This window comes from Rattus norvegicus, chromosome 5 (assembly GCF_021556685.1).
Source record: "Rattus norvegicus strain SHRSP/BbbUtx chromosome 5, alternate assembly SHRSP_T2T, whole genome shotgun sequence".
Lineage (NCBI taxonomy): Eukaryota > Metazoa > Chordata > Mammalia > Rodentia > Muridae > Rattus > Rattus norvegicus.
In genome coordinates, this window is record NC_141538.1 from 53,144,716 (window position 1) to 53,154,773 (window position 10,058).

Consider the following 10,058-nt stretch of genomic DNA (forward strand, 5'->3'; position numbering starts at 1 on the left):
TTTGTGGGTGGAGAAGGGAGAGTCATGACTGAAATTTGGAGAAATGGAGTTATTGCATAGCCTTAGAAGATATCTCTCCAAATTTTTTAAGTTGTGTTATTAATAAATTCTACAATGGGCTGGAGAGATGACCCAGTTGTTAAGAGGACTGACTGCTCTTCCAGAGAACCTGGGATTGATCTCTAGCACCTACATGGTGGGTCACAGCCATCTGTACTCCAGTTCCAGGAGTTCTCACTCCTTTTTCTGATCTCTTCTGGTATTAAGCACTCAAGTGGTACACACTCAGGCAACAACACATCCGTGCATGTGAAGTCTAAAATGAGTAAATAAATGAACACCACATACTCTTTAATAACCCTTTCCAGGAAGTGGACTTTCATTCCCTGTCCTCATGACAGACTAGCAATAGAGAACTCCAAGAAGAAACTGTGCAAATAACCACCTTGACTAAGTAACCAGAGTTACTGTCACCAGTGACACAGGGAACTAGGATAGTGTGGAAGGACCAGAAGGGTACTCCTTGCCACACCCAGAAATTCTTTATCGTGAGCAAACACTAGGTTTTTAAAATCCTAATTTTAGCATCTTCTTGAAATATCTAACTGGCACTCAAGTATTTTGGCACCTGGGTGTGGTGGCTTATGCCTGTAATCCCAGTGCTTGAGAGTACTAACCTGGGTAACAGAGCCTGGACGGACGGACTAATGGACAGATGGAATAACTGACTGATTGCTATAGATGGGGAGAAACTAACATGTGGCCATTAAATCCAAGCGGTAGTCGTTAGTGTATGTTATACCAATGTTAGCTGGTGTACACTATAAATAAAACAAATGTTAGCAAAACGTGGCAGAAGAAAACAGGAAATGCCTACCACTCTTACAACTTTCCTATTAGCCTCAAACCTTTCCAAACTAAATGTGAAAAAGAAAGACACTCCTAATAGCTTTCTTGTGTGGGTTTTTAGGTTTTTCATTTTGTATTCTTGTTGTGTTTTAATGGCTTCAGAGCAAACAGAAGCCTCTCCCTAAGACGTTCACTTGGTACAGCCACCCATCAGAGCAGCTTTCTGCAGGCTCCTGCTCTGCTGTCAGTCGTGTCACCCACTTTGTGCAAGTTGCCAACAGCCAGCATGGCCTTTGTGGTTTGATAGTGTGCTCCTATTCAGATTATTAACTTGATTTAATGTAATAGTAGGTGTAGTGTGAAATTCTAATTTATAAATACTTAAGCATTCAGTAACTCAAACTAGGATAACAAAATTGATAGAGAAGACAACAGGAGTCCTCTTTCAGTCAATAATGATATGTAATTGTCTTCAGATGAATATGGATGGTAAAGTCACTCTTCTGCACCCCACTAATTTTTTATGTAACCATTAGTGAAAACTTTAGTTTGTGCACATATGAGAGATGGTATTTTTTTCCAGTTAAATGTATTTACTACTCTATCAAATAAATATCTTGCAGCCTGCCCGTGGTGAGAATATAACATGTACCTAATGAAGAGCACTGTTTCTTGTTGAATTTGGACATGAATTTAAAGTAGTAGTAGCTGGTGCATTCATTTTCTAGAAATATTTTCCAGATTGGTAATGTTTGGCCAAGCAGCTATAGCAGATAGATAGTGTCACTGCTTGAGTCTGAACTGCGAGCACAAGGGCGAGAAGCTTCCTGATAACCTCCACTCACTACAGTAGCTAGCTTGCTAGTAACATTCTTCTAAAATGCCAAAGATATGATTTTGTTGACAGCTGTTTTCAGAATGTGCCTTTTGATGTCAGCATGATTCCTTTAGTGAGTTTACTTGTAAAGTTGCTTAAAAAACATAAGCAGTGTTTCTTGTTAAAAGAAATAAAAGAAGATACAAATAAATGGAGTTGAGTAGTCATGGATCAGGAGAAAATGTTATCAGAATATCCATAGAACTTAACAGTATCTTTTGCAGAAATAGAAAAGCTGTGCTAGAATTCACATGGACTCTTAAGGAATTCTAAATAGCTGACAGATAGCAAAGTTGCAGGCCTTACATCCCTGGCTTCTACTGCAAAGCTCCAGTGCTTTAATTAGCATGCTTCATCACTGACACAGACAAGTAGACCACAGGAACTAGCCAAATAGCAGCCTCCCCCCTGCCCCGTCCCCAAGACAGATTTTCTAGCATATACCTGTGATCTCATAGTTCACGGGAAATTAAAAGTGAAAAATCATTAATTTGGGGACATGTTGATATATATAAATATATATGGATATTCTAATAACATTCTCCATATATATATCAGCATGTCCCCAAATTAATGACTTTACAGCTTTAATATATATTATATATTTAATATATATCCAGTTTAAATATATTATATACATGTATAAAATAACTACAGTGGCAGTGGAATAGAGAACCTAGAAATAAGTCCGTGACATAAGATATTCCACAAAGGTAGCAAGATTACACAGTCGGGAAAGATGATGGAACTTGCCCCTATACTATATAAGAAATAAGCTCCAATATAGATTAAAAACTGAAGCATAAGACATGAAACTATTGCACCTCAAAGGATTAAAAACAAAATTAGAAACACTTTAGAAAAAAACTGGCAATAACTCAGTGAATGACTCCAGAATTACAGTCAGTAAAACAAAAAATAAATAAGGATATTGACCTTAAAAACTGCTTATCATCAAAGCAGAAAGATGACTTATAAAATGGAAGAAAAATGTATAAACTGTTGTCAGATATAAAATTCAGCAATATCAAATCCCTGATACCCACTTTCAAAAGTAACCAAAAAAGAATACAAAATAAGTAAAATATTTTGTTTTCTAAATATTAATACCTATTAAATTTATATTCTTTCAATTATGCTGTATTATGTATCTCCTGTTAAGACAATAAATAGCTTATATGAGTCTATTCGTGTATGTGTATGAGGGTGAATAGACAGAAAACATGATACTTAGATTGTGGAGTGGAGACAAGCATGACAAGTGTTTCGTGTGTGGACTCCAGTGGGGAAGACATCAAAGTGAAAGGGAGTCTGTTAAGATCTCTCGCTCTGTAGTCCACTGGGAGGACAGGGAAGGGAATGGGAGAGCAACTGTGGTCAAATATGTCTTGTGCAGAAAATGAAATGCTCTGGCTGAGCATTTAACATGAGTATATAGTTAACATATGCTAATAGAAATGTTTTTTAAAACAGGCAAAACTAGGTGGATATGTGATAAACATTTGTGATTCTGGTACTTGGCTAAGGCAGATCACAAGTTTGAGACTGAGGTGGACATCAGAGATTCAAAGCCAGCTTGGGCCACAAAATGGTACCTTCTTTCAATCCCTACTCTACAAAAGGCAAAGGAATTTTTATATTTTTTTTTCCAGGAAAGGTGTACAACCAGTAAGCATGTGGAACCAATAAACAAACCATAGTGTCGTGACATCTGGCACCTGTCAGCATGGCCAGAATTAAAAGATGTACACTGTTAGGGTATGCTATGGCTAACCATTTTGGATAATAGTATGGAATAGTTGTTTGGAAAATTAAAAATTAAATTACTGTATGATCTAGCAGTCTCACTTCTGGGTATATATACCCAAAAGTAATATTTATGTCCCTATTTTCTTATAGCATTAGTCACAATAGCAAAGATGTAGGAAAAAATATCAACAGATGAATGGCCAAAGAAAATATAATGGAATATTATGTAACATAAAAGGGAATTCTATCACATGCTACAGTATGAATGAACCCCAAGGATGTTACGCTAAAGCAAAATAAATTGCTATAGAAGCATAAATATTAGGTGATTCTACTCATCTGAAATGTATAAAGTAAGAGTCATAAACAGAGCAGGCAGGTGTAGGTGTGAGGAGATGTAAAAGTATAGGATTGCAAGCTGCACGTCATAAAGGCTCGCTGGGCAACAGTGAGGCATCCTGTGTTGACAAAGTGAGTGTGCCCTTAAGGTGCTTAAGACAAGACTTTGGGGTTCTTTTATATTCTATTTAATTACACATTCATAGATTTCCTACTCTGTCTCAAGCACTTTCTTTCCATAACCTAGTATATTAAAAAGCCCTTTGATGCTTTTAGAGATTAGAAAATGAAGACTTTGAAAGATCCTTCTGTTGAACAGCTTCTTCTTGGCATAACCCAGAACTGGTGGCCTAGATTGAAAGTGCTGTCCAGCGCCAGCACATAAGTGATGAGTCAAAAGGACAGAGGCTCCTGCTAAGTCAGGGCTGAGACCTTGTACTCTGGATCATCCAAGGACACATTGGCTAGGTTGCTAAACAGAGTGTTTGTAGGAGGTTAAGTTTACAGAGCCTGGGCCTGTTAGACCTGTTTGGACCAGTTATTAGACCTGTTGAAATGCAGATGATCCATGCAATCAAAAGCATCTAGAGGGAATCAAATTCATCTAGAAGGAAGAAAATTTGAAAGTTTTTATGAAGACACACCCTAACTAATCTGAACTGAAAGCAGCTTTAAAAAATTTGCATCCCTTCATCTTCCTAGGTGTTAGTGAATATGTGGGCAGAAAATGAGAACATTTCAAATAATGCTAATGAAGTTCAGTGATTACAATCTACCATATTGTAAGAGAGAATGTTGTTAGTTCTGAAGGATGAAGACAGAATTCAAATATTACCATGACTGGCATTTGATTGGAAAAGTGCAGAGATAAGCTTGTGTCCTCTTATGAAACCATCATCCTAGCCTGATGGGCTATCTTCTCAGACGGGCCATAGTTACCATGGATACTTGGTGGCTTTGATGGAGTATGTTGTAATCCATATTCAATGATCTGAGGTAAAGAAGCCAAGAAACACACCAGCTAAAGGCAAAGTAGTTTCCTTTCTAAATCCATACTCTCTGGAAGGATGAGAAGGGAAAATAGCCTGAGGAGCAAATTTGGATGTAAAAACTGCCTAATTTGATCCTAGTACTTATTTTTATGTAGCCCTTTTACCTATAATAAAGATTATGGGGTGTGTGTGGCATAGGAATCTACATGGTGACATCTTTCTGAAAGTTGGTGAACCCTAAGCAGTGCACTCATTGTCTGAAAGCCACAGAAACACAGACAGGATTGGAGGCTTTGTCCCCATGGTAACATATTTGCATTTGGCCCAGAAGTGGCTGCTTTCTGCTTAGCTTCTTTTAATTGCTATATATTGACAGCCATTTTCACAACTCTGAAGTGTCAGATACATGAGCATGTGTACTGGGAGTGTGCACCATATCTTCAGGCTTGATTAGACACTTCAGATGACAAAGAGCTCTGCTTGAAGAATTACTGGGGTGTTTTTGGCATTTCCTAATGTGTCTGTCACATAGTAGAAGCAAAAAGCCTTTCAAATGATTTGAAATATTTTCATCAATTCTCTTTTAAAACAGGTGACAAAAGAACTAAAACAGTACGACAACAAAATTATAGAATGCAAATTTGAGAACAACAGCTGGGTCTTCATGAGACAGAGAATAGACAAAAGTTTCCCAAATGCCTACAACACAGCCATGGGTGAGTATGAGAGTGGCCAATATAGTACATTACAGAAACTTACGGTGTCAAAGCCCACGTTCCTGTCGATAGTCCTGATTGATGGGGTAGGTGGTCAGGCCTGCACCTTGTTAGCTGCTGGGGAGCTGCCCTGTGTGCCTGAAAGGGCAAAAGAAGACAGAGTGACAGGTTCATATTAGTTTAAGTTAGTGAATGGTTTTTTTTTAAAAAAAAGCCATGATAATTTCTGATCTATTCAAAACTATTAAAACAATTGTTTGCCAGATGGTAAGAAACAGAATTAGCAAGGGTAAATATAATTTCTAGCTCCTAAAATAACTTTACAAACAATGGAGAGAAAGTAAATGAAAACTATTTAAAACATAAAAACTGCCCTGCTGTCCTTCAGAATGTTCTGTGGCTATAATGGATGCCTTGGAGATTTGGAATAGTTCATTGTTTCCATGAAGAACACAAGTTCATCTCCATGTATAAAGTATGCGAACAGTAGATGAGGTGCAGTGGGCGGGCGCTCACTTGTCCAGTGCTCCATTGCTGAGGGTGATGTGAGAAGTGGGAGGCGGAGAGAGCTAGCCAGTTCACACCGTTCACTTCAGAGGTTCACATTCAGGGCTTTTTTTTTGGAAATAGCATCTATGCTCAGATGAGATTTCATTCCATTGTCTTCTCCTTCTTTCCCAAGGGGGATGGGGGAATAAAATGAGAAATATTGGTTCTATTTTTTGATTACTAAAGAAAAGATGTTTTGTCTATTAAGCTATTTTATTATATGTTCTTCAGCTAAAGGAGTAAAATAACAGTGTGGAAGGAACCTGACATGGAACCTTCCTGTCCCTAGTGGCATTGGAACCTTCCTGTCCCTAGTGGCATTGGCTATTACTGTTGTGTATCACAGAATGGACGCTTCTCTGAGAGAATGACTCAAACACTGTAGTATACTTCCCCGCAGAGAAGTTTCAGTTAAACATGGATTTTCATGAAGTATACTGTCCTAGATTAAAATCCCTTAACATCTTTGCTTAAAATTAATACTCCAGCAAAGAGTAACCACTTAAAAAAAAGCACCTAGCCTGAGGCCTGCTTGCCCGTCATGAAATGCCATGATTTCACAGAGCGGCATGAAGACCACCCTCAGCCTGTAGTGAGCCAGCTGGCTTAAATCACCTGATGTTGTCCTCCTTTGTCCACAGCCGTGTGCAATAGTATCTCAAACCCTGTCACCAAGGAGATGCTGTTCGAGTTCATTGACAGATGTGCAGCGGCTGCTCAGGGACAGAAGCGAAAGTATCCCATGGACCCTGACTCAGAGCTCATGCCACCCCCACCGCCCAAACGACTGCACCGGCCAACCTAGTCCCTGCCTCTGACCTCTCGCTCAAGATGAGAGAAGAGGAGGAAGAATGCTGTTGTCTCTTTTTCTCAACCAGAGAAACTGAAGAGACAGTGTGGCTTGGTACTGGTACACGTGTTTTAAGGGAAGACATCAGTCAGCCTGTATATATTTAGTACACTTGTTTTCTCGGAACTACAGTACATCATGGACCTAAATATTTTATTTATACCTGATAAATTCAGCCTTACCCTGTGGAGTCTACAGATTGAAATATCCAAAGGTTTAATCAGATTGAAGTTAATGAAATAGAGGCCTTGTTTATATGTGAATAGACACCTTTACATTTGATTCATAACTAGCAATCTGAAGCTGTAAGCACATTGAGTTTTTTAAAGTTGGTTTTTAAGTTTTCCTCTTTAAAATGTGGGCAGTGGCATTAGAAATTCTCACTAACTTATCATGGATTTCTTATATTTTTGAATTTTTTATATTCTGAGCAATGACAAGGTCAAGTATTATGTACATTAAACAGTTTGGTCTGGCATACCATTTTAAGAAGTTTTTGTTTTTGTTGTCTGTGAGGGTGGTATGTAAACATTAGCATAGCTCCATTTGCTTGTGAGTTGAATCCTTCCTTTAGGAACCATTTTGAGCATCTTACTGTTTCTCTTGTTTGAACCATGGTGTCAGATGTCTGCTGTTCCCATCCTGGCACTGGTTTGAGTTCCTTTGTGGCACTTGGGTTCAGAGCCGCAGGTCCCTCATGTGCTGCTGCTGCTCTGGGATCATTGCTCCCTTCAGACAGCAGGGCTCCTCCTGCTTTACCTCCTCACTGTGATCTGAGCAGCATCAGACACAACCGCTGTTGTGTTATGTCCTGCAACAATGCGTCAGAAGCAGTGGCAGCTTTGCCTAGAAGGTAATGTCAGTTGAACAAAGTGTTGTCTCTAGGAAATGCTGGCCTCCCACTGGACAGATACAGAGGCATTGCAGAGACGGGTCACGGAGGACAGGAAGATGTTGCTCCCATTGCTACAGCTTGGGCGTGGTGTTTCACTACCGAGGCCGCACTTCCATGTTTACTCTCCACAGGAGGTTTAAAAGGCAGCTAGCGGTCCCTGCCATTGTGAAAATTGTTCTGATTGGCTCGTGAGGGAATTCAGAAGTGGCTACTAACAAGCAGCTTACTTAATGTATTTATTTTTAGAGACAGGGGTTTTAAGGAAACGTATTTAAAACAGATGTCCGTGATCTGTATTTATATGTATAAGCGTATCTGGAGGCATATGCAGCAGTGTCCATTCTTGCACTGATGCAGCCAGAAATGGACACCTGAGTGCGGCACCTGAGGCTGAGGAGCTGGGGGGGTTATTTGGCATAGCACAGATTAAGCAAAACTGTATTTCTATGAACCTGAGTTTTAATGTTTTTAAACAAACTTTACTTCTGCAGTGCTTTTTTGTGTGGAATACGAAGACTGTGCTTGGGCTTATGCCTCTGTTGTTCCCAAGTTATATAATGTGTTAGCAAATTTATTTAAAATGCCATATTAACTTTTTCCTAGATTGCTTTTGTACATTTGGGCACTGAAGGGATTTAAGCACCTGACTGGGATGGTTGAGGGGAAAATGTCAAGGTTCCTTCTGTCTTTTACATGGTAGATCCAAAACTGCCTGTGGACTCCAGGCAATGTAGTGCCTGCTCCCCAGGGTCACGGAGTGGTCCGCTCCCAAGCCGGTGCAAGAGCAGCGCCCTTGTGAAGATCGTGTCATGCTTTGCCAGTGATCTGTGATAGAACTGGAACGTTGGTAACCGTGACCTTCAGATGAATTGTGGAAAGAGCATGATACAGGACTTGGTTTCCAGCTCACCCTTCCCTTCCACTTGTGGTGACAGAGTCACTGCCTTAAAAGCAGATGCCATGGAGCCCCAACACACCGCCTCCTGAGGTGTCCTGACAGTCATTTAGTCTCTCGGATGAAAGGTAGGATTTGGACATCTTGAAGGAAAACTTCCCTTCTCGGCTCATGTTACACCAGCTGTTTTCTCTAGCTGATATTTTCTAGACAAGAATAAGACTGTTTCCCTGAGTTATCGCATGTAAAGGCTTGCTTTTTGTTTAGAAAAAAAAAAAATATGGATGACTACTGCCTAGATGGTTACTTTGCTTTCCATGAAATGCTCAGAAATGCCAGAACATTCCTTCTCTAATTGTGTCAGTGTGTATTGTAATAAAACTACTGGTGTAAAATAAGAGTGTGTCGTCCCTGTCTCGCTGACTGAGATTTGGTGTCCCTCCTGCTGTGCTGGCTCTCGCTGCTCCCTGCCACACCTAGAATCCTCCATCACACTAGTTACATTCTAGAGATTAATCTGAAGGCTTGGAAACGTGATGGGCATCACGGTGTTGTTTGAAGCCTTTCCTTCTGAAGTCTAGGGTGGAGACACTTTATTTCTGGGCATCACCCCATCTCAACACTACCAAATATGCAAGCATCCTCTTGTATTATTTTTGTGAGTTTCTTTCTGAGTAAATGTCCTGAAATATGAACCATCAAATGCTTGTAATGACTGTTTTTTTTTTTTATTATTTCTTTTTTTTTTTTTTTTATTAACTTGAGTATTTCTTATATACATTTCAAGTGTTATTCCCTTTCCCGGTTTCCGGACAAACATCACCCTCCCCCCTCCCCTTCCTTATGGGTGTTCCCCTCCCAAACCTCCCCCCATTGCCACCCTCCCCGCATAGTCTAGTTCACTGGGGGTTCAGTCTTAGCAGGACCCAGGGCTTCCCCTTCCACTGGTGCTCTTACTAGGATATTCATTGCTACCTATGGGGACAGAGTCCAGGGTCAGTCCATGTATAGTCTTTAGGTAGTGGCTTAGTCCCTGGAAGCTCTGGTTGCTTGACATTGTTGTACTTTTGGGGTCTCGAGCACCTTCAAGCTCTTCCAGTTCTTTCTCTGATTCCTTCAACGGGGGACCTATTCTCAGTTCAGTGGTTTGCTGCTGGCATTCGCCTCTGTATTTGCTGTATTCTGGCTGTGTCTCTCAGGAGCGATCTACATCCGGCTCCTGTCGGTCTGCACTTCTTTGCTTCATCCATCTTGTCTAATTGGGTGGCTGTATATGTATGGGCCACCTGTGGGGCAGGCTCTGAATGGGTGTTCCTTCAGTCTCTGTTTTAATCTTTGCCTCTCCCT

The 10,058-nt window shown here is 40.2% G+C and overlaps 1 protein-coding gene across 20 annotated transcripts in view; it reads left to right on the forward strand.

Annotated features, from left to right (window-relative positions):
* The window catches only part of Rngtt (RNA guanylyltransferase and 5'-phosphatase), a 213,557-nt gene extending 204,448 nt beyond the window's left edge, over positions 1 to 9,109 (forward strand). For 19 of the 20 annotated variants that reach the window (XR_015619687.1, XR_015619690.1, XR_015619686.1 and 16 more), the window contains 2 exon segments: positions 5,399 to 5,522; positions 6,713 to 9,109. Coding sequence is in view for 10 of the 20 variants with exons in the window: in XM_087548855.1 (XP_087404981.1) it covers positions 5,399 to 5,522; positions 6,713 to 6,876 (288 nt within the window). In the remaining 10 variants the exon portion in view is untranslated. 20 annotated transcript variants of the gene reach the window in all.
* The last annotated feature ends 949 nt before the right edge of the window (positions 9,110 to 10,058 follow it).